A 24,018-nucleotide genomic window follows, 5' to 3' on the forward strand; every position below is an offset into this window, starting at 1 on the left:
AATAAACGATGATTATGATGATGAGTGTGTACTTAAGCCTAGGCAGGTAGCCCCCTCTGCCAAACCCGACCCTAACCTACCAGCCAGACCACTGCCCCTCCACCCCACTAAAACGAAAAGGACTGCGTTCTAAACAATTGTGAGGTTCGAGGAATGGCAAAGACTGGAGAGGAGTTAACGGATAGTTTAATTGGAAGAGATTTGTCAAATTTTTGTTACGGCATTCTGCATACGAGCCTGCAGAAAGACCTCGGCAAAGATACGCGCAACTACACCACAAAAGGGTGGCAACTGACAGCCAATGGTTTGATAACCTCACGGAGGAGCAGAGTGGTCTCAAGGTAAAACAAATGCATCATCAGGGCAGAGGACAACAAAAGCGGGGATCCTAGGCGGCCACCCAAGCTCTTCGCAAAGAGATCGCACGATTGATTAATTTATTTGAAAGGGTTTCAGGAGAATCACTTTGTCAAGTCCTCCTGTGCAAGGCCTTCTGCGCCGAGGTGGCCTGGTGGCTCCGAGGAAAGCGCTGGAGCTCTGAGCTTAAATCCTGAATCTGAATCGGAGTTTTCGGCCACCGGTGATTACACTGGGCCGTCAAGTTTCATGAGATGATGCTCTCAGGCCTGGTTACCAATGATTTCACAACATCTGTCACAAAGTGTTTTTCACTGAATTGTATTTCTTTACACTTTTACGATTAACTTTGATACGGGGGGTGGGGAAATATTTACAGAATGTCAAAGTGTGTTTGCTGCACCTTCCTCATACTGGATTTGACGTAATTTGTTAACTTTTAAATGTTGAAATTTACTTTTCATTCGATTACCAAGTTACTCATGGTCCATAGGCAGGAGTAGCATGTGCTCAGCATGCCGGACAGTGTGTTGATGTTTTGGTGTTCTATTGGTGTGGGTGTGATGATGTGTTTGGTGTTAGTGGGTGTGATGATGTGATTGGGGTTCTGCTGGTGTGGGTGTATTGATGTGATTGGTGTTGGTGAGTGTGATGATGTGATTGGGGTTCTACTGGTGTGGGTGTGATGATGTGATTGGTGTTAGTGGGTGTGATGATGTGATTAGTGTTAGTGGGTGTGATGATGTGATTTGTCTTCTGCTGGTGTGGGTGTGTTGATGTGTTTGGTGTTAGTGGGTGTGATGATGTGATTGATGTTAGTGGGTGTGATGATGTGATTTGTATTCTACCGTTGTAGGTGTGCCATGAGCGTGGACGACGCCTGCAAACTTCAAGACGTGAATCCTCACCCAAGTGACTCGGTAAAGCTCTACCAATGTGCACACGTGATCTTTGTTTTTAAAATGTATTGCCATTGCACCACAAGTTAATGTATGACCTTGTTTTTTATCTAAAAGTTAAACGTTAAATGCTTACATTTCCGCCCGGCAAATCATCCTCTATGTCGCAGATCTTGTCAGGATTTAAGAATCCAAGCAGTTTTAAGCCTCAATAACACTTGGATGGATGACTGCATGGGAATGCCAGGTATTGTAGGGTTTATCCTGTGAGGCAGCCAGGTACAATGGATTATTTTACCCGTCTGTGGCCGAGATTTGACTATTACCCGCTTTCTCTCGGTGTACCCTGCGTACCTCACACGTGTCAAGCACTCGCAAATGGAATTGGTCAAATGCGTAACCCTTCTGAAAAGTAGTCTGTAAAAGACTAAGACTCTTCTGGGTAAGCGTAGACCATTTTGATGATTGTTATTATTTGATCAACACCCTCAAATGTCACTTCACTTGTATAATAATTACGTACACCCCTTTTGGCAATCCACTGCTCGGTGAAAACCTCCCTGCTCTGTTTGGCAAGGAGGGTTTGTTTAGCCATACTTCACCGCACAGGTCTATGGGTTGGTGAAGGGGAACGGTGGACCAAGGACCATCTTGGATATCACTTGCCGTCGATGTTAGCCATGGCTGGCAATTGAACCCAGGTCGCTGGGTTTATAGCACAGTGCGCTAACTGCTGCATCGCCACTCTCCTCGCTTAAATTCATCATCCTGAGCCCTTTATCAATCTTCTACTGAATGAAGGCCTCCCCAAGTCGTCGCCGTTCTCATGATCCTGCCACGCAAAAGCCACCCAATACCTGCGCACGAGCACATTTAAAATATATATATTACATAAATGTAGCGCTGCAAATTTTTTGGCAGCATTATATTGACTGGTTCCTAAATCCTCATTGTTTCCCGAGCGCACGGCGTGAACCGGCGTAAACCACTCACTCTGCTCTTTTGTTGCCACTGCGTGCCGTTTCGTTGTGTGCGCGTTGTTCAGGGAGTGTTTTTCAGCGAGCACTCGGGGTTCTACCCCAGCCAGTTGCTCATTGGGCCATCCAAGTCCTTTGCGAACGTGCAATGGTTGTCTGGTGTGAAGCCAGTTATCCGAAAGAAAAGCAACTTTAAAGCTCTGGTGGAGAAGGTAAGAGCTGACCTAACATCCTTCACTAATTATCGCGTCGTTCAACATGCCGGCAGCCTTGATTTGAAGCTTTCGTGACTGCAGGAATCCATACTCTTTGGTTCTTTCGGTAAAGTCACGTAGTTAGGAATAAAATAAAACAAATCACGACGTTTCGATCGCAACACAAGCGGTCGTCATCAGGCAAAGGAGTCAGCCTCTAAAGGCAAACTGTTCATAAAGGTTTGGGGATGGGTATAGCCCAAGTGCATCAACAACACCGAAGCACGGGTGGTGCACGAGTGCCAATGCAGCAGCAATGCCAATGCAGCAACAATGCCAATGCAGCAACAATGCCAATGCAGCAGCAATGCCAATGCAGCAGCAATGCCAATGCAGCAACAATGCCAATGCAGCAACAATGCCAATGCAGCAACAATGCCAATGCAGCAACAATGCCAATGCAGCAACAATGCCAATGCAGCAACAATGCCAATGTAGCAACAATACCAAACGCTGGAGATGCAGAGGGAAATTAACTAGGAAAAATAGACGAGTACCCGGCAGATATGATGGAACAACCATGAACAGTTAAGGTTTTACCTGGTTAATAACATCCTTCCAATGATTACTCAATTTTTATCCATCTTCTCGGTTGAAGTTATGTCTGTTTATGAAACCATCCGGATATATAAACTACGTGACTTTACCGAAAGAACAAAGAGTATGCCGGCAGCCGCATACAGTTATCTCTCGACTTATCCGTGGGTGGATTATCCGGGTTGCGAGTGAATTAACCCAGGGACCGGTTATGATGTCACCAACGATGCCTCGAAATGGGGTCGCTGGAATCTTAGCGCAGCGTGCGAACAACCGCATGACGATGGTCCAACTTAGGTTATACTGTACACTGTTGGCAGGATTCAACGAAGTCTGTTGATTTTTTTTTACGGTGGAACATATTTCTGTAAAAATTCAAGCGTGAATGTACATCGTTGTCGTCTCCCCTTGCAGGTGGAAGTGGCCACGATGGAAGTGCGGTGGATCACCATGGGTTACTCTTCTGGGAAAGCAGTCTCTTCCATAGACCCGCCGAGTTCAATCGTTACGCAAGAGCTCCTACCAAGGTACCATCGGCATTATGCATATTGATACACGTATCCAAGTGTGAGGCTGGTTAATGCCTTTCATTTTTGTCCTCGGTCAACTATCATCGACACACAAACCTAATAATATTTAAGAAGGAAAGGAGACCCTGCCAGTTTCTTTATTTTGGTATTCATATTCAACACAGCGACGATGATGATGCTGATGATTCTTTTTAGTTCTGCATTGTATAAATTTGCATCAGACTAGGACTCTATGTCGAAGAGAGGGTCCTTGCCTGTAAGATGGGCAGTTCAGTTGCATTGCTTTAAGAAATCTGGACTGCTGATGAGACACTGCATATCTTTGCAGGAATTCATATTCTTTGGGTCTTTCGGTAAAGCCACGTAGATATAAAAATAATATTATTTTGTATGTGTAAGAATGTTTTTTATCTGGGAGAGATGGATATGTGAAGGAGATGCTCGCTTGTTTATTTTGTGAGTAATATTTAATAGGAGTACCATATTCTCCAGATTAGGAGAGGCACATTTCCCACGTGTATATTTGATAAAAAGTTTGGCGGCGCACGTTATAATCCTGCAGGTGTATGTATGTGCGAGACCAGATTAGCGTCGCTTTGTTGACACGTGGTACAAGTTCTGGATGCATCTTACTTTTCAGAATATGTTAATGTATTTTATATATTTTTTTTATCAAAGAAAGCTTCACTGCGTCTAGACATTTTTTGTAAGGTCTTTGATTTGTTATGAAGATGACAATTTTATTTTGATACGTGTTTGATTTATTACTTAAGTATTACTCACAATCCACCCAAGTTGAGCATCATGCAATTTGTACAGTTTTGCTGTACTGCTTTTAGCAGAATGCAATGTCGCAGTTTTTATTTCGGTGGCGAGACTGCCGATTGGCCTCGCAGAGTCTACACTGGTCATAGAGCTTACCTGATTCGTAAAGGAACAAGATGCAAAACATTGGTCCAGAAATCTCACAAACAGACGGACATGAATGTCTTTCATTATTTTGTGGGAGCGATTCGTACCCTTGTCTGTTTCCTCTGACCATCTTCGGATGACTACGGGGTGTCCCACTTATCCTTCGCCGCAAATGCTTCGTTTCTCCAGAATTCAGAGATTAAACTTCTACGACCACGCACGAATGATGATGGGGGAGCGCGTCATGTACAACATCAGCTCCAGCGCCAAAATCTTGCACGGCAAACCAGACAAGGACTTCTTTGATTGGAACCCGCCGTTGAATGAAAATGTTGACGATGACAAGGTAGGTGTCGCGATGGAACGTCGTGAACACGCAAATAGCGCGCATTATGATCGTCGGAGGGTGCGTGAAACGTTACAGTTGCTTGGCGTGCTTTTGTGCTTTTCTCACTCTCGATCGTGCTAGCCAGACTCAACTTGCTTAGCTTCCGAGATACGCGACCACATTGTGAAGGCATTTCTTGTCGTTTGGTTGTAACGCGAGTGTGGAGCACGGCGTACGTTGCTGCGGTTGCACGTGGCAATCACTGTGTAGTTTACAGGAGCGGGCAGTTGTGAATTTATATTGTCGTGTGTTGTTGCAGAGCGAAGAGCTGCATGTGGTGTGCATGTCTCCCAGCAACTCGGCGAGCCGGCTGGCTGGAGACTTGGCTGCCGCGGACGATGTAAACGGTGAAGGGAAAGAGTCTACGGTGAAAAAAAACGATGAAAATTGCGAAGATATTGCAGACAAACAGCGAGGGGCCTTTGGGGAACTTGAGGTGGCGCTTGGCGACAGGAGTCTAGTTTGGGAGAACCACACCCTGAGCATCGCCAATGACTTGGTGACGATTAGCTACACGCCTTTCTGCCACAGTTTCTCCGTTGACCACTTCACGGAGCAGCCAGGCGGGCGGGCGTTGCTCGCCTACCTGCACGGGAAGAAGGAGGAAGACGACCAGCTGCCGGTGTTGCTCCAGAGCTTCGTCAAGGAATTCTTAAAAAGCAGAGTGGCGGGCAACGAGAATCACGTCGTCGCGCGCGAAGCCGCGCGCAGCGACGGAGCGGTGGTGAACGACGACGGTAAGAGGCAGGGAGAGAGCGACGGCATGTTCAAACCCGTCTCCGGCTCCAAGAGGGCCAAGGTGTCCCCGACCGGACGCACGTCGGAGCCGGAGGACGGCGAAGCGGATTGGACGGACGAAAGCGACGAGACCAGTTCCGTCTCCTCCTTGAGTTCCACGGCATCCTCCCAGGGCTGGCCGCCCGGCAGAAGGAAGCAGCCGCTTCCGCTCAACGTGAAGAAGCTCAAGAAGAAGATGAAACAGAAGCGCAAGCCCAAGGTCACCCGTGAAATCCGTTGTGGTGACAGGTGAGCACGCGCCGTCCGTCCGGCGGAAGTGTGTGGCGCTTGAGCCAGGGGAGGTGCCCGCATCCCGTGTAAATGACTTGCTTGGCGAGGTCGCAGCTTGAACACCGTGAAGAAATCGATTCCTTTTTAAAGGGCTGCCCAGGGCAATGCGTTGTCTGCTCATCGTTTTTTAAAGTTCCCATCAGTAAATCCATTTTACGGAGCTTTATGGGCTGTCTTTTCGTGACCCTCACATGGCATGTAACTATCGTGTAGTGGCAACACATGGACTACACCTGCCTGCCGCCCCCCATCGTTGACTCGCCCCCTCTCGTGGCTGAACACGACAGGCCCAGACACAATAGCCCAGTGTTAAGGCAGTTGGTGGTGGCAGTCGTTGGCATCGATAGTTGCCCGGACCATTTTAAACGTCAGTTTCTCACTGGTCCTGCAATGTCATAATGCATGGGCGCCTGCAGTGGTGAGATGTTATCTGCTTGGCATGGTACGCAGGAGGTTGTGTTTTCGATCCCGTCCCTGACTCCTGCTGTATATTTGGAGTTTGCATGTTCTCCCTGTGGTCGCGTGGATTTTTGTCCGGGTCCTCTGTTTTTTTCCTTCACAATTAGAAACAACATCGCCCGTTTAGGAGTATTTGGCTGCAAAAAATTTGCACGTGATAAGCCACTTTTGTTGAGCTATCACTTGTGATTGCCAGGTCGCTTCTGAAAAAGAGCTGCGTGGCTCAGTGGGCCTTACCTGCCAAAATAAAATTAGTTGATCGTTTTTTTTATTGTTTCCATCACACTCCCGCACACGAGCCAATGCTATCGCTCCATCTCTGTGGCGGTCATCCCCTTGGACGTGCTCTCTCCTTTCCTTTGGCTGCCACCACTCCATCACGGTGCTTCACTCTCTCCGCCATCGTACCTCCCCGTTCACAAGCACGCGTTCTATTCTCGCCACGTCAATGTGGGGATGCTTCTGATTTGTGTTTGTTCCCTGACTATCTCGGTGTAATTCACAATGTGAATAACCTATCTACGTGACTGTACCGAAAGACCCAAAGAATATGATACTGCTCTTGTACTAATACCACCCACGTATATTTTTACTTGGACATTAGCCGACAACAGTCAACTCACGATTATCTGGAGTGGAAATACAAATCACGGGTTATGCACACATGTAAATATGTATTGTTTTATTACGTAGAATGGTGGTGATGATGATGATCTAGACCGGCAGTGTTGTTTTCATTGTTTCTTAAAGTGATTGGTCACTTGCCGGTGTGTTTGTGGTCACTTGAGTACCGAGTCACAGATGCGCACAGAGCGAGGAGCAGCTTGTATAACTAGAGACCGGATTACATACCTTTATTCCGCATCCCCGGAAAATCCATCCACGGATCATTGGGAGTTGGCTGCTTAAGTGAGTTTTTTTTCTTCTTCTATTGCTGCTGTAAGTAGCGTCTCCCTCTTGCATGTTCCAGGCTGGCAGTGGAGGTGGTTCACACCAAGACGTACGCAGACGTGATGTGGCAGAACGGCCAAGTGGAGGTGAATATCCGATCCAATGACTTGATTCCTGTGCAACACATGGATGAAAATGAGTTCTGGCCTGGGACATTTGTTATGGACAAACGAGGTGAGCAATCGATCATAGACGGACATCCGATGTCGCGTTCGCAGCTCGTACGTCGAATATAGTGGGACGGCGGTGGGTGTGCGCGCCCGAATTGCAGCGCTGTGGAAATGATGGTTGGTGGATCGCACAAATGTTGCGAAACTCCCTCCCTTGTAGGGGGCGTCGAGGTGCCATACCCCTGGCATGCCAGAAGTGTGTGGTACATGAAAGTGTGTGGACTAATCTTTCCATCGGTCCCTTCCCTATGGAATCGAGTGTTGCCCCCTCGCACTTGTGAGTATTTTCCGGGTGCTCCGGATTCCTCCCACCTATATATTAACATGCTTTTATTGGCTGAAAACATCTTTATATGTATAGGACCACACAGCTTGGGCAATTGTTACCGGCTCACCGCCTTGACTGTCTACCCGCTGGTCTGTGATTACTCGGCAATTGTGAGATGCAATTTGTATGAACGCCACTTTTTCATTCTTGTTTGTAAAAAATCGATTATTTAAAATGGTTGCAAATTATTTGTAATGTTACATACATCGGTTTGTGCATCGATTGTTGATTGCCAAGAATCGTTTCTGCGTCTATGAAACTTCTTTTGCCAGTATAAAAAAAAATGTTAAAAATAAGAATATATTTGACCCTTTCTGACAAGAAACCAGGTGTTAAGATGTTGTCCTTTTGGCGTGTTATGGTCTAACACTGGTGATGAGACAAGGCCATGAAGCAGGCTGTCTCTGGTATAGGCCAATCCGTTTCAAAGAAAATGCGTATATTATCAGAACATGTTTGTGTGCATGATTTGCCAAAGGTATGTGTAGTTAATGCAGACTTGATGCTTTGACAAAGGTATCTATTTGGTGTATGAATCGTTTATACAATCAATTATAGATTCCAAAAGTCACGTAATCAATAATCGAATGCACTTCACATGCTGTAATGGTTGAACTGATAGGCGCCCGAGAGTGTTCAAACCGCACGGTGCATTCCCATGCTGTTGATCACGTGACAATTCATGACGTCCAATATATTTAAAAAATCAGTTCCACCGGTAGATCACGGCCTCCCCACACACCGTATTGGTCGTGAGATCTTGCTCGGCTGTACTTCTCTGTGCTGGTCAGTGCGAGTCGGTGAAGACGCGAGGCCTATGACCGTTTTGAATATCAGTCGCCGCTGACGAAAACCATGACCGGGAATTTAACTCAAATCCGTCCGGTTCTCAGCGCAGCACGCTAATCGCCATGCCACGTTTCTACCCAGCCACCACTGTCTACGCAGTTTTTCGGTTTGTTTACAGAGCTGTCAAAGTCCCTGTCGTAAATGTTTCGCAGAGTCATCGGTCTATAACGAGCCCAAGGAAGTGTACGGCGTGGTCAAGTCTGCCGACCACAGGGGTCGAACCTGCTGCATCGCATGGTACACCTTGGATACGGACCGCTTTGGCATGAAGGTGAGAGCCCAGCGTTGACGTGTATGGTACCGGCATGCCCCTCCCAGTTTTTGCCAGAGAGCTCTTCACGTGTTGCTGCCTATACATTCAACACATTTGTGAAAAGTTGTCTTAGACGTAATGTGATTGTACCGACGTGGGAACAGATGCTGTTCACGTCCAAGTGTGTTTCTTCGTCATCACTATCATCGTTATCGTCATCATGTTAAATCTGCTACCGGACGAAGAAATGAAGCGAATAGATAATTCTTTACAATCGTGCCCCACCGATTCCATGTTGTTTGTCAGAGGATGCAATGTACAAGTGGATCCGATCTAAACTCGTTGGGCCTCACTGCAAAACGAGTTGTGGAGCACGTGTGAGGCATTGTGCTTTAGTGGCAGGAATACTATAAACCTTCCCTATATGGAGTTGTCAGAGTGGGTAAGGCAAAAAAGATTGTAAATGTTGTGGGTTACTAGTTCAGCACACCGGTGTGTTGGAGAGTAAAACCCAATTGTAAATGTTGTGGATTTACTCGCCAACACATCCGTGTGCTGAACTAGTAACGAATTGGTACGTTTTGCTTGCGTGACAAACCTCACTAATTGCCTGTGTGTGTGTTCGGGTCGTGGCGGGTTTAACGACACATTTATATTTACGCGATCTAACCAAAAAAAACCCCTCTATGGACAGTAATTGGTTGTCGTTGAAACTGTCTCTCTTGGAATCTGTTCACAGGCCCCGGTACTGCTTCATCAAGAAGAGGATGTCAGCGTTTACGATATCTCTGACCACGTAGACTTTCAGTTCCAGATCTCCGACACCGTTATCCGTTTGAGCAAAACCGAGATGATAATCCCAACCACCGAGGAGGTAATTGTGCAGCCGCATGTGCGTATATATGTATCTATGTATGTGTGTTGTATATATGTATATATGTATGTGTGTCGTATATATGTATATATGTATGTGTGTCGTATATATGTATATATGTATGTGTGTCGTACATTAGACACGGATGCTGTTTTCAAATTGTTTTTTCTTCGTACAAGTGTTACTTAACATGACTGAGGAGATGGCTTGTGATTTAATAAAGCAATGAAGTATTGGAAATATAAATGCCTTTGTTACTACAGAGGAACGTATTTAAATTGTGATGAAGGGAGAGACCAAACCCACAAATTTTCAAAAATTGTGGACTAATGTTTTGAAATATTAGGAAGCGGAGTCCACTTCCTACCATTTCCAAAAATTACTCCTGTGATCCGTGAGAAAGGTCATGAATAAATACAGACTTGTATAATTTCGGCTTGCGGTCGACTACCGTGCCTGTGGTCTGTGATAATCACGGATAACAGGAAGAGACTGGAAGGTCGGCAAGTAACTTGCCGACCTTCCCCTACTGGACATGTGTGGAAAAAATGAGCTTCATAGCTCATCAGATTCCTCCAGGATAAATGAAACATTCCGATTCTGACACGCTCAACGTGTTTCAACCATAACTTGTTTTCTTTTACATTTGCCGGCACTTACATCGACAGCCTTGGTTAAGCTGGCTCAGGGGGAGTTGCAAGGGACGGCCTTTATTCGTAATTTCACGGTCGTTTGTCAAGCCTCCGCTTGAATGGAGGTCTTCTCCCCATGCCTTGTGGGTCGTGGGGGTTGCTTGTTGGACCTGCTTCACCATGCTGGTCCTTGTGGGTCGTGGGGTTGCTTATTGGACCTGCTTCACCATGCTGGTCCTTGTGGGTCGTGGGGTTGCTTATTGGACCTGCTTCACCATGCTGGTCCTTGTGGGTCGTGGGGTTGCTTGTTGGACCTGCTTCACCATGCTGGTCCTTGTGGGTCGTGGGGTTGCTTATTGGACCTGCTTCACCATGCTGGTCCTTGTGGGTCGTGGGGTTGCTTGTTGGACCTGCTTCATCATGCTGGTCCTTGTGGGTCGTGGGGTTGCTTGTTGGACCTGCTTCACCATGCTGGTCCTTGTGGGTCGTAGGGTTGCTTGTTGGACCTGCTTCACCATGCTGGTCCTTGTGGGTCGTGGGGGTTGCTTGTTGGACCTGCTTCACCATGCTGGTCCTTGTGGGTCGTGGGGGTTGCTTGTTGGACCTGCTTCACCATGCTGGTCCTTGTGGGTCTTGGGGGTTGCTTGTTGGACCTGCTTCACCATGCTGGTCCTTGTGGGTCGTGGGGTTGCTTATTGGACCTGCTTCACCATGCTGGTCCTTGTGGGTCGTGGGGTTGCTTGTTGGACCTGCTTCACCATGCTGGTCCTTGTGGGTCGTGGGGGTTGCTTGTTGGACCTGCTTCACCATGCTGGTCCTTGTGGGTCGTGGGGGTTGCTTGTTGGACCTGCTTCACCATGCTGGTCCTTGTGGGTCGGTGAGGCAGGCCGGAGCTACTTCAGATGTCGCCCATGTTGCCTGCGGCCGTGAATTTAATTTTAAGTGACCAGGTTCCCTAACCCCATTGCACCGTCGGTCCGTGGTATTTATATATATATATACCATGGGGAACTGTAGACCTGGTAAAAATCTTAAAACATGTATTGATGACGATGGCAGGATGCATGTCTGCTGTCCTCCAATTAAGACGTTTTACATGTTATATTTTTAATTGTTAATAGGCAGAGGAGCGTAATTCCGTATGTGTTCTTTGTTAACCTCTTTCAGCCATGCATTGGACAAGTTGTGAACATGGACGAGTCTGGGAAAGTGAAGGTGCGGTGGATTAACAACAGTATCTCCAGCTTGTATCCACAGGTGAGGTACATGCAGCACTCTCCCTCAATGGCAATTCTTAATTTGCTACGAAATTCCTGAAGTTCGTAAGCATCTTAACGTTGCATTTGTTCACTGTATTGGTCCACTGAAAATGACACCTCTTGAATTAATACGTCCGTGGCCAAATGTAACTATTAAGCGTGAAGAGTAAATAACGAACCACAGTTTTTATATCAGTTTAATGGAATCGTATGTTCCTAAATACGTGTAGCCATTTATGCTAGTGCAGCAGTTTATGTGAATATAACACGTGGGTTTCTGCATTCAAGAAAGTGTAAATCGTACAATGAACATAATCTATTAGGAACTAAACTTTCATTTAAAGTTCTGTTGCTTTTAGGGACTTGTTATACACTGTTGAAATTGATCAAAGGGGTTGTCCAAAACTTTTGAGATAGAACCAGAGCAAAAATCAACCATTGACAAATACACAAACGCATTCCGCAACCGCTATTTTATTTATTTGGCTATTTATTGACTTATTTTGCACCCCCGCCTATCAGGAGCTCTTTAAGGTAAACTCGGATTTCGAGGACTCCGACCTGGACTCGTTGGAGGAGGAGTGCGAGGATGATTGGAGCGACGACTTGGACAGCTGGGAGACGGACGACGATGTCACCGAGACGGAAAACCAAGCGTCGGCTGCCGCCGTCGAGGACAAGCCCGGCGAGGGCCCCGCCGACGCGGTGCCCCCTTCTCCCGCTGCCGACAAGCGCTCCAAACCCCAGCAGCACCTCTCCGAGGCGGAGGCCGACGGCTCGAAGGGCGCGTCCGGTGGTCGTGCGGGAGCCAAGAACCCCGAAGCGAGCGCCAGGGAACCAGCCGGAGCCGAATCTGGAGCCACGGCGTCCGTGTTGAATCGGGCCAGCATGGATCTACCAGAAATTAAAGGTGAGGGCTTTGCCTGTTCGATCTAATAAGGATGAGAGATTTGTATTCGTACGGCACTTAAACGTGGCAACTCGGAGCGTCCTTGCATCGTGGCGTCTCCTCTCCACCAATTCCAGTGGCCTGCTGTAGTCTCGCCAAGGGGACTTTTGCGGTGGTAGCTGTCGCTGAGTGGCGCAGGGTGATCGCAGCAGCAGCAGCATCCTGCAATGGGCATTAGTCTGCCAGTAGGAGGACAAAATTGCTCTGTTTAGTGCTTTTTCACGCGTCCGTCATCAGAACTGGTACAGGGTTAACATCTCCCCACCGCGGGCGCCCAACTTAACTTGCGCCCCATGTCACCTCGCCTGCAGAGGCGACGGTGCGTCTGCTGGAGAGCCTCAAGAACATGACGGTGGAGCAGGTGCTCGTGGGCTCGCCAACCACCGCGGCGCAGCCCTGCCCCGAGAGGCCGAGCCGCGACCACAAGTTCCTCAACGACATCAAGAAGCTGCAGGAGCTGCTCCGGAAGACCATGGACAGCATGACGTCCGCAGAGGACGACGAGGAGGCGGAGAAGCCTTCCAATGAGGCGCGATTGCATGTTCTACGACACTAGACACACTACGCTGTACGCGAGACACCATGCTATACACTCCACACCACCATTATACACTACAATACACTATCTATATATATAAAATCGTGAATCTGTCTGTCTGTCTGTCTGTGTGTCGCCGGACCATACGCACTTTCATTGGACGAAATGTCAGGGATTTGCGACACACGATTGGTCCGGCGGTTGCCCCTGCATTGCGACACACGATTGGTCTGCCGGTTGCCCCTGCATTGCGACACACGATTGGTCCGGCGGTTGCCCCTGGCAACGGCTAGCGACGCATTCGCCATTTTTAATTCCCGTTAAAAATAGGCGCACGCATTAACACGCGACTCTGACGTTAATTCATCACAGTTTCACGTCCTCTTCAGTCCCCTCCCACCCCAATGTGTTCTATTACTGTTATAGGCTCCCTAGATATTTAAATAATAGCGATTAGACACTATTATTGTAGCGCGGGGGGGGGGAACGCCACCCGTACCCTGCCTCTGCCGGGTGGGAAATTTAGGCGAGGCCGGAGGCTCTGCACGCTACTAGGCCTCGACACCCACCACGCGAGTCTGAGGTAAATTCATCAAACTTTCACGTACTCTTCACTCCCCCCCCAACACAATGTGTGCAATTTATATTACTTTCAAACCCTACGCGCCATTAATCTATTCTTTAAATGGTGACTGTACAAATAGTCATTAAGCTGGGTGAGCGTACTGACAGTCTATAATGTCTACTGTAGCCTGCTTATTAAATTGCCTGAGTCTACTGGCAGTCTATTATGTAGACTGTAGCCTGCTTATTAAGCTCCGTGAGCGTACTGCCACTCTATCATGTAGACTCTAGCCTGCTTATGAAGCTGAGTGGGTGTACTGGCAGTCTATAATGTACACTGTAGCCTGGTTATGAAGTAAAGTTAGTCAATTTGTAACACGTACGCCGATTCCCACTCACGACCACCACCGGTGACGATTATTTCAACCTGACCTGGGCCTCCCCTAGGTCGACTCAGCCTCACACGAGTAACTGGTGTGGCGTATTAACATCGCCACTGGGGAGACAAAGGCGGCCGGGCGTGGTGCTTCCAAGTCCCGGGCGAAGCCGGGTCATGTGTATGTGTGTATGTGTTTATGTGTATGTCTGTGTGTCTGTATGTATGTGTGTATGTATGTGTGTGTATGTGTTTGTGTGTATGTATGTGTGTGTGTATGTATGTGTGGTTTTTTTTAAGTGTTTATGTGTATGTCTGTGTGTCTGTATGTATGTGTGTATGTGTTTGTGTGTATGTATGTGTGTGTGTATGTATGTGTGTGTATGTGTTTCTGTGTATGTATGTGTGTGTATGTATGTGTGTTATGTGTGTGTCTGTGTGTCTGCATGTATGTGTGTGTGTATTGTGTATGTGTTTGTGTGTATGTGTGTGTGTATGTATGTGTGTGTATGTGTTTGTATGTGTTTGTGTGTTTACGCTCGCATTACACAAATGTGTTGCAGGTCTAACGCGTTCCTCGCGCAGCATTGCCGCTTTATTATTTCAGTCGTTTACTGCCGTACGCACCCTGAAAGTCGTGTGTGTCTGCAGCAAGCGCGTGTATGTGTACCTATGGACGCGCGCGCGTGTGTTGTGTAGGGGGAACGGTAGTGTAGTGGTTAGCGTGCTGTCTGTCTGTGTGTGTGTCTGTGTGTGTGTGTGTCTGTGTGTGTGTCTGTGTGTGTGCGTGTGTGGTGTGTGGGGAGCGGTAGTGTAGTGGTTAGCGTGCTGTCTGTGTGTCTGTGTGTGTGTGTGTCTGTCTGTGTGTGTCTGCGTGTGTCTGTGTGTCTGTCTGTGTGTGTGTCTGTGCGTGTGTGGTGTGTGAAGAGCGGTGGGTGTAGTGGTTAACGCTACGCTGCGCTACGAACCCGGCGAACCGAGTTCGATTCCCGCTCACTGGCCACCACCGGTGACGATTATTTGAACCTCCCCTAGATCGACTCAGCCTCAAACGAGTAACTGGTGTGCCGTATTAACATCGCCACTGGGGAGACAAAGGCGGCCGGCCGTGAGTGGTGAGGGAGGGAGAGTGGTGAGGGAGGGAGAGTGGTGAGGGAGGGAGAGTGGTGAGGGAGGGAGAGTGGTGAGGGAGGGAGAGTGGTGAGGGAGGGAGAGTGGTGAGGGAGGGAGAGTGGTGAGGGAGGGACTCTGCCTCAAAACGAGTAACTGGTGTGGCGTATTAACATCGCCACTGGGGAGACAAAGGCGGCCGGGCGTGGTGGATACAAGTCCCGGGCGAAGCCGGGTAGTACAGCTAGTTATATACTAAAATACACCATATTCTTGGTTCTTTCGGTAAAGTCACGTAGAAGGGAAATAATGAAATAATATAGATATAAAACAATTAAAATTCTCACGACGTTTCGACTGCAACACAAGCAACACAAGCAGTCGAAACGTCGTGAGAATTTTTATATTTATATTATTTTATTATTTCCCTTCTACGTGACTTTACCGAAAGAACCAAGAATATGAATCGCTGCAGTCACGAAAGCTTTAAATTAAAATACACCACTCTACTAAATTGAAAACTCATTTTTTTAGAACTGTTTTTTGTGTTTATTTTGTATGTCCTTCCCCCGCACATCCGATGGCCACATAAGATAGCTCAATGAAGTGGCTTATCACGTGGAAATGTATTGCAGCCAAATACTCTTAAGCACATGTTTCTAAATGTGGAGGGAAAAACCGGAGGACCCGGAGAAAAATCCACGTGACCACGGGGAGAGAGACATGCAAACTCCAAATATACAGCAGGCGTCAGGGTCGGGATCGAACCCACGACCTGTATACCAGGCGAGGGAGTTAACATCTCCTAGCCACTGTAGCAGCGTAAACCACTGGGCCCTCATTTACATTCATCATCATCACCAACATCACGTTGGTCAACAATGCAGGCTGGTGAGGTTTCTGACGGTCGTGTAAACTAAAGCTACCCCTCCGCGTCTTCTTGAACGGACCCCCTAAACGCCGACTGCGTTTGCCTTGCAGAAGGAGGAAGCGGCGGTGTTCAATGCCAGCAAAACGGCCAGCGACGCGCCCGTGCTGTGCGAGTGTAGCGGTGCCCAGCCCGGAGTGATCCTCACCAGTGCACAGGGAGAAGTCTTCTCGGTGCTCGAGACCGCCCCAGGTAAAAGCGGCGGCGGAGCGTCTTGAAGAGACGCGGAGAGAGAAACATGCGGGATCGGGCGAACGACGTCATTTTTTCAAATGAACCGCGATTCCTCGCTGATGCCTCGTCAAGGAATGTAAACAGTCACGCGAACGCCGGTCATCATCGCAGCAGCAGCGGCCTTTGGCTGGCCATCGAACAGAGATGGTGGTCACCGCATCGCGGCGCTTTCGGATGCGCTTCTGCGCCATCTGGAACGCTCTTTCTGCCGATATTAAGGAAGCCACTGGAGCCATGTACTTGTAAATCATTTGGATTGAAACTCATTTCTTTAGAACTGCTTTTTGCGTTTAGTTTGTTGTCCTTCCCCCACACCTCTGATTAGCGTGGCTGGCCACGTGCGGTGCGAAAAAAGTTGAACTTACACATGCGTTCTCAGTGGCTGGTCTGCTTTTAAGAAAGGCACGCGGGCTTGGGCAGGACACGTCTACGCAAGGGACGGTGGCCGACGGTCAAGGAATATGGCAGCCTAGGATTGTAAACTCAAAACGCGGCGGGGGACGTCCGCCGGTTAGATGGAGCGGTTTAAATCGCCTCTCGAGCGGGTGCCGGGCGGATTGTTGAATTGTGGGATCCTGAGAGATGGGGGGGGGGCGGCCCTTTGGGGGACGGTGTTCCTCCAGCAGCTGGATTGACCGTCGCCGATGATGATAGCAACTGAATGCTTGAAGCATCTCCAGACAACTGTGTTTAGGGAAGTAGTACAAATAATAATTACCCTCCCTATACTCTTTGGTTCTTTCGGTAAAATAAAATAAATCACGACGTTTTGGGCGCAACACAGGTGGGAAAGCATGGTCTGCTGCTTAGGCAGACTGTTTTAAAAGGTTTGAAATGGGTGTAGCCCATGGGTCCTAAAGAAGTGACCGGGGCCAATTATGTTAATGTGAGAGATTAGCATGTAACTGTAAGATAGGAGAGCGGCCTCCTCGACGAGGGCACGGAAGTGGCTATGTTAATGTGAGAGATTAGCATGTTAATGTGAGAAATTAGCATGATGTTAATGTGAGAGATTAGCATGATGTTAATGTGAGGGATTAGCATGATGTTAATGTGAGAGATTAGCATGATGTTAATGTGTGGGATTAGCATGATGTTAATGTGTGGGATTAGCATGATGTTAATGTGAGAGATTAGCATGATGTTAATGTGAGAGATTAGCATGATGTTAATGTGAGGGATTAGCATGATGTAAATGTGAGAGATTAGCATGATGTTAATGTGTGGGATTAGCATGATGTTAATGTGTGGGATTAGCATGATGTAAATGTGAGAGATTAGCATGATGTTAATGTGAGGGATTAGCATGATGTAAATGTGAGAGATTAGCATGATGTTAATGTGAGAGATTAGCATGATGTTAATGTGAGGGATTAGCATGATGTAAATGTGAGAGATTAGCATGATGTTAATGTGAAGGATTAGCATGATGTTAATGTGAGAGATTAGCATGATGTTAATGTGAGAGATTAGCATGATGTTAATGTGAGGGATTAGCATGATGTTAATGTGAGGGATTAGCATGATGTAAATGTGAGAGATTAGCATGATGTTAATGTGAAGGATTAGCATGTAAATGTAAGCTAGGAGAGCGGCCTCCCCTATGTTTGATGGCAACTTGGAGGACGGCATTAATCATGGATTAGAATTTAGTTTTAGAGTGGAGAAATCCAATGAGCTATGAAGCTTTTTTTTACGCATGTCCAGTAGGCTCACTGATGCCACGGAGGTTTAGCGTCCCAGCATGCTGGAGCCAAGGCCGCACTTTGAGAAATACCCCCGCGTGTTGTTGAATCCTCCGTTTGATTGTCGTCGCCGCGAATGTTTTAATCGGCGCACGTTTCCGCTCTCGCCGTAGACTCGCACATGTTCAAGAAGACCGAATTTCAACCATCGGATTCCAAAAAGTTTTTCGGCTCCGTCAGAAAGGAGATGGCGCTGCTGGCAACGTCGCTGCCAGAGGGCATCGTCGTGAAGACTTTTGAGGACCGCATGGTGCGTCCTCCCATTCCACGCTTTCTCGTTAGCGCATTTGACCGAGGGTGAAAGGGGTTCATCCGTGAGCTCTTACTGCCTCTCCATCCGTGCATCGTTACCTCCGTCTGTCCATCCTGTCTGCAGATGACCCATTATGAACGAAACTTTAATAAAGATGCGTTACTATTGGGGACATAAGATATACAATAAATATGTTTCAGAAATTCTCAATACACCAGTGGATGAATGACATCCACACTGCATGTTGGTCATGGAGAGGTTGTTTTTTTTGTTATACCATACTTGTACATGCCGGTCAGTGTGGTTTTATGAAGGGGAAGAGGGCTGCACCGGTTCTGACGTGACGCGAACTCGGGTCTCCGAGTTCACAGTGCAGACACTAACCAAGCTACCACCATTCAATTTGACCGGTTTTAATTGGACACATCGTGCACTTCGCTCAATACTTTTGGTCACGGGAATGTGGTGGTACCCCTACGATTCGATGAATAGTGCTAATTATAAAGTGGGGAGGAAGGGAAGGTGGAGGTGGTGGGGGGAGGAGATGGGGGGCCGGGGGGGGATAAAAGGAGGGGGGGGAGAAGGGGAGGTGGGGGGGGGAGAAGGGGAGGTGGGGGGGGGGAGAAGGGGAGGTGGGGGGGAGAAGGGGAGGTGGGGGGGAGAAGGGGAGGTGGGGGGGGAGAAGGGGAGGTGGGGGGGATAAAAGGAGGGGGGAGAAGGGGAGGTGGAGGGGGGAGAAGGGAAGCTGGGGGGGAATTGATGTAAACTAATAATCCCATGCCCGGCCGTTGACACGTTTTGTGTGTTGTTTCACAGGACCTGTTCTCGGCGCTGATCCACGGCCCAGCGAGGACTCCGTACGAGGACGGCCTTTTTGTCTTCGACATTCAGCTCCCCGCCATTTACCCGTCCTGCCCCCCTTCCTTCCAATATCTCTCCCAGTGCAGCGGCCGCCTCAACCCCAACCTCTACGAGAACGGGAAAGTGTGCGTCAGCCTGCTGGGCACCTGGGTCGGAAAGGTATGACGCTGCTGCACGTGTGCACGGGCTCCAGCTTAAGGGCTTTGTGGAGTTCGTTTGCGTCCACGGCAGTTCGGCTCGGATTGCAGGTTCGGGTACGGCGGCCGCCCTGGTTAGTAACGGTGGAGGGGGGGTGCGTTTAAGCACCAAAAATGCACGCCGTCCGTTTCACGTTGGACGTCAGATCCCCCGCGATGTTATTTAGTAGCATCGCCTCCTTGCTGGTAGAATATCCCCCCGGCTCTCCACCCCGCTTATGCAGGCCATCGCTGCGTTTCAACTTCTGCTGAGTGGAGGCAGCTGTCACCAGTGTCCCATGGGCAAGACTGGAATGGTTGAGATGAGATGTGATGATGCAAGGTGCTTTTGAGCAGTGGTCCTGTGCATGCAAAATCTCTCCAACCCACCACCATCTACAAGTGGACGTGGAAGCCCTCGCTAGAGAATATTTAAACGACCTCATCCACGTGGAATTTTATTTCTTGCATGTCTTAACATTAGTTACTTTGTGGTTTGAAAAGGTGTTTTTTATTTATGTTTGTGGATTTTCTTCAAGTGTGTGCCGTTAAGAGGGTTTAAAGTAAAACCTCTTGTTGTTCGTTTAACACATAGGCTTTCGTGACCAATATAATTTTTTGGGTTAGAGATTTTTTTGGGGTTGGATTTGCGTAAATTTACACGTAAAACTACGCAATCTAACCCAAAAAATCTCATAGCTTGTTGTTTTTTGCACGATGTTTCAGGGAACAGAGAAGTGGACTAACAAGTCAAGTCTTCTTCAAGTGCTGATTTCTATCCAAGGTAGGACCTCCCCCCATCTCGTGAGATTGTCAACTCAGCCGTACCGTTGTTGCAAGAAGGACTCAAATGTCCATTTGTAGACCACATGCTGTTGTCATTTAAAGTTCATAGCTTTGGCCTTTATTTAAATTTTATATCATTTAAAAAAAGACCACATTTGAAAAGCGGTTATACTTTATGTTACAGGGTAATCCATTAAAGAATCGCCCATTATAAAAATATATGTAATGGCAGGGTAGTTTAAACTAGGTCAATATAACAAGCTGGGTGGTGTGACAATGTCGTTCATACGAGTCGCATCCCTCTAAGCCTCAGCACGTCCGCCACTGGCGATGGCGAGACGCGCCTGGCATGGAGATTCGTGACCGTTTTGAACCTCCGCGTGTATCATGTTCGTAGTTCACTTCGTGGGGGTCATTTAGTGGACAGTGCTATGGAGAATACCCAGTCTTGCAATCATTTGTACGGTGCCCTTCAAAACTAAACATCGAAATGCCCCTCGCTTGAACTTCAGGGCTCATCTTGGTGAACGAGCCGTACTACAACGAGGCGGGCTTCGAGAGTGACCGAGGCCTGCAGGAAGGCTACGAGAACAGCCGCTGCTACAACGAGATGGCGCTCATCAAGCTCGTGCAGTCCATGACGCTGCTGCTCAACCACCCGCCCGCCGTCTTTCAGCACGAGATCCGAGAGCACTTCCAGACGCGCGGCTGGCGCATGCTGCACCGCCTGCAGGCCTGGCTCGACCTGCACCAGCTGCTGCAGCAGCAGCAGGAGTGCCTCGCGGCGTCGCCGCTGTCCGCCGAGGACCGCGCGTCTCCGCCCGCGCTCCAGCGGGGAGCGTCCCCGCACGGCGGCTCTCGAAGCAGCAACTCCGAAGCCGCCGAAGCCCAAGTTGCGGAGGACGACTGCGCCATGGAGTGCGACTCCTCGGCCGGCGGAGGAGCCGTCGGCGGTGCCGTCGGTGGTGCCGTCGGTGGTGCCGTCGGCGGTGCCGTTGGTGGAGCCGTTGGCGGTGCCGTCGGAGGAGCTGTCGGCGGTGCCGTCGGAGGAGCTGTCGGCGGTGCCGTCGGCGGTGCCGTCGGCGGAGCCGTCGGCGGAGCAGTTGGCGGTGCCGCGCAAGCCGGCGCCGCGTCCGCGCAGGAAGAGGGGGATGCCGACGAGGGTGCCGGAGCGGTCTTCGGTGGCGAGCCGACGGGGGAGAGGGCGCGCGCCGAGGGCAAGGCGCTCGACAAGTCGGGCGAAGAGGCGGAGAGCGCCGTGAAACCCAAGAAGCGCAAGAAGAGCTACCGCACCTTCCTGCAGGGGAAGAGCGGCTACCCCGACGTGGGCTTCCCTCTCTTTCCCCTTTCCAAGGGTTTTAGCAAAAGCCTCAAGACTTGTCTCCAGCAATATCAGTCCATTCTGGTGTCCTTGGGCATCCCCGACAACATCGTGGGCAAGCCAGAGAGCAGCGCGGCACGCACAGACGCGCAGATGGAGACGGAGCCGGTACCAGAACATGAGCAACGTGACAGCGGCAGGCATTAACCGTGTCCTCCAGGCAGCTTTATCGGTCCGCTATCAGATTTACCAGGAACGCAAGACACAAACTAAAATATCAATGCATGTTTTGAAAGGTCACTAAAGGACGGTGCATCGTTAACAAAAAAAAAAATCCGAACGTGGTTTGTGGGATACCTCAAGCAGAGCTCTTGTTATTAAATTCCCAGTTCGATCGCCAATGTTTGTACGTGCGCAAATGTACAAATTCTCAGTAATATTTTTACTGTTGAGGAAAATTAATGGGAATGTGTTGATAAACCGCATTAAAGATTAAACGTGAAAAACATGGTAAACCGCTTGTGATGCCTGTTATCTGAATGTCACTTTCTGATTATAATATTTTTTTTCTATTGCCACAAGCGTGTGTGAAATACTTATTGAAATGTGTTGCCGATTGTCATATGGAGCGCACAAAGCTTTGCGTGCTTAGACGGCACAGTTGAGCCGACGTCCGTGACCAGGGTTCATCCTCACAATAGTGAAGGGGCGGTGGGCGTGTGGGTCACCAGCCTTGAGCGCTGAGCCAGCCACCGCTGAGAACCTGGTATCAAACTCGGTTCTCAGGCGTCTCGAGCTGCGATGGCATCTGCCCTGGTCACAAGCGCTTTATTGTGGCGAAATTCTCGCTCTTGGAATGACAAATGTCACTTTGACGATCACGCAAAACAAATATTCCCATTGCAGGGAGCGTGAGAGAGTGGATGACCCCTCCCGTATAAAGAATGGAAACGCGACAGAATTTTTCTGGAGCAACGAAAGATCTCTTCCGTCGTCAATCCTGTGACACGGCCAAGCGCCGCATTGCAATGTTTGCGATTTAATTAATCTCGACACACAGATGCCGAGAGCACACATTAAGAATACATTTTTGGGGAGGGGGGTGGGGAAGTAAAAAACATTGGAGCCTTGAGTCACTTTTCTGGAGGCGCGAGGTCCCGAGTATAATGACTGGTGGTCACCCAAGCTGCTGATACATTTTATCTTGCGCTTGCGTCACAGTCATCGATCCAACCGTGACATTTACACGATCCCAATTTAGCGTGTCAGAAATCACGGCGGTGGCGGCGCCGTCGTATGCCTGACATTCAGCACCGGAGGCGGCGAGGGTTTGGAGGGTCGAACAAATGTCGTGAAACTCCCTGGCACGTGGTTGTCCGGAGTGCCCCCCGTGCCCTCCAACCTGTTCCATCTGCACGAGATCGATTATTATTGGACCCATCGCACGCGCGGCTTTTTCGCTGGGTGCTCCAGTTTCCTCCCAACTGTAAATACTCATAAATTGGCCGATAACACCTTCAAATGAATCTAGATATAGGATCGCAGAGCTTGTGGAATTGGGCACCAGCGCACGCCGTGGCTGCCGTTGCCTCTGGACCTGCGCTCCCTCGCGCCTCCCGAATTGTTCTCGCGTCGGAAGCGAGCGGATGCCGCGCGGAGCGTTACACGTTGGAAGTTATTACAATAAAGAGACTGAAAAATATATATGCATTTCTTTTTGAGGTTTACAAGTCGATGATAACTTTGGGACAAAAAAAAATCCCATCTCCGTGATGATTTTGTAATCGCTCCCATGTCGCTGTCGTTTCAGGTTGCAGTGCGGTGTCCGTTCATAAACAGTGATGCGCCATGAGCACGCCTCGTTTCGCGTGTTTGTTTTCCACATGCGCACTGCGACTCGTCACCCCGCCCCCCCCTGGAAGCGAGCGCACCGCTGAGTGACGAACCGTCCGTTGCCCCTCCGCACCGCGGAGTTGATGGGTGTCCCTTGACCGAGTGCGCGTGGAATGATGGGGGAGGGGGTGCGTGCGTTGTGTTGGGGCTACCACCGAGTAAGGGTCAAGGTTCAAGGTTCATATTCACGCCCGAACGAAAAGGGGACAATATCGTGGTCGGCCTTTGCGATCAGAACTTCTGGCAGCGAATTCGCCGCGGTGCCTTTAAACCAAACCTCGGACCGAGCGCGATCGTCGCCAATTCGGTAGAGGTGACCTGCGTGGTGGAGCCCCTTGGATGCGAGTTTAGACCACGTGTTGATTGTGATGTGTGAGGGGTTGCCACCTTCGGGGGCACAGCTGCTGTGCATCTGCCAATCATCTCAGCCAACCCATGGCACCACCTGGGTCTGTCCCATGACGTCCCATGACCTCTCGTTGAGCCTTCGACACTCCACGTGGCCTCAATGTGCACCTGGCCTGGCACAAGCTACGTGGTGACATCACCGCCACTTTTGCTGTTGTGAGACGTTGACTCCATATAAA

The 24,018-nt window shown here is 49.1% G+C and overlaps 1 protein-coding gene across 1 annotated transcript in view; it reads left to right on the top strand.

The window, feature by feature from the left end:
* UBE2O (ubiquitin conjugating enzyme E2 O) overlaps positions 1-23,390 on the top strand; it is a 34,723-nt gene extending 11,333 nt beyond the window's left edge. Inside the window, exons 5-20 of the mRNA XM_061558953.1 lie at positions 1,214-1,277; positions 2,302-2,445; positions 3,439-3,551; positions 4,656-4,812; positions 5,114-5,880; positions 7,352-7,506; positions 8,832-8,950; positions 9,672-9,806; positions 11,606-11,695; positions 12,220-12,607; positions 12,958-13,175; positions 16,216-16,354; positions 18,255-18,391; positions 19,211-19,414; positions 20,158-20,215; positions 20,730-23,390. Coding sequence (XP_061414937.1) covers positions 1,214-1,277; positions 2,302-2,445; positions 3,439-3,551; positions 4,656-4,812; positions 5,114-5,880; positions 7,352-7,506; positions 8,832-8,950; positions 9,672-9,806; positions 11,606-11,695; positions 12,220-12,607; positions 12,958-13,175; positions 16,216-16,354; positions 18,255-18,391; positions 19,211-19,414; positions 20,158-20,215; positions 20,730-21,745 — 3,904 coding nt within the window. The 3' untranslated portion in view covers positions 21,746-23,390. The remainder of the gene's footprint in view (positions 1-1,213; positions 1,278-2,301; positions 2,446-3,438; positions 3,552-4,655; positions 4,813-5,113; positions 5,881-7,351; positions 7,507-8,831; positions 8,951-9,671; positions 9,807-11,605; positions 11,696-12,219; positions 12,608-12,957; positions 13,176-16,215; positions 16,355-18,254; positions 18,392-19,210; positions 19,415-20,157; positions 20,216-20,729) is intronic.
* The last annotated feature ends 628 nt before the right edge of the window (positions 23,391-24,018 follow it).

Source organism: Lethenteron reissneri, chromosome 3 (assembly GCF_015708825.2).
Source record: "Lethenteron reissneri isolate LAM-NWPU_2019-01 chromosome 3, ASM1570882v1, whole genome shotgun sequence".
Taxonomy (NCBI): domain Eukaryota; kingdom Metazoa; phylum Chordata; class Hyperoartia; order Petromyzontiformes; family Petromyzontidae; genus Lethenteron; species Lethenteron reissneri.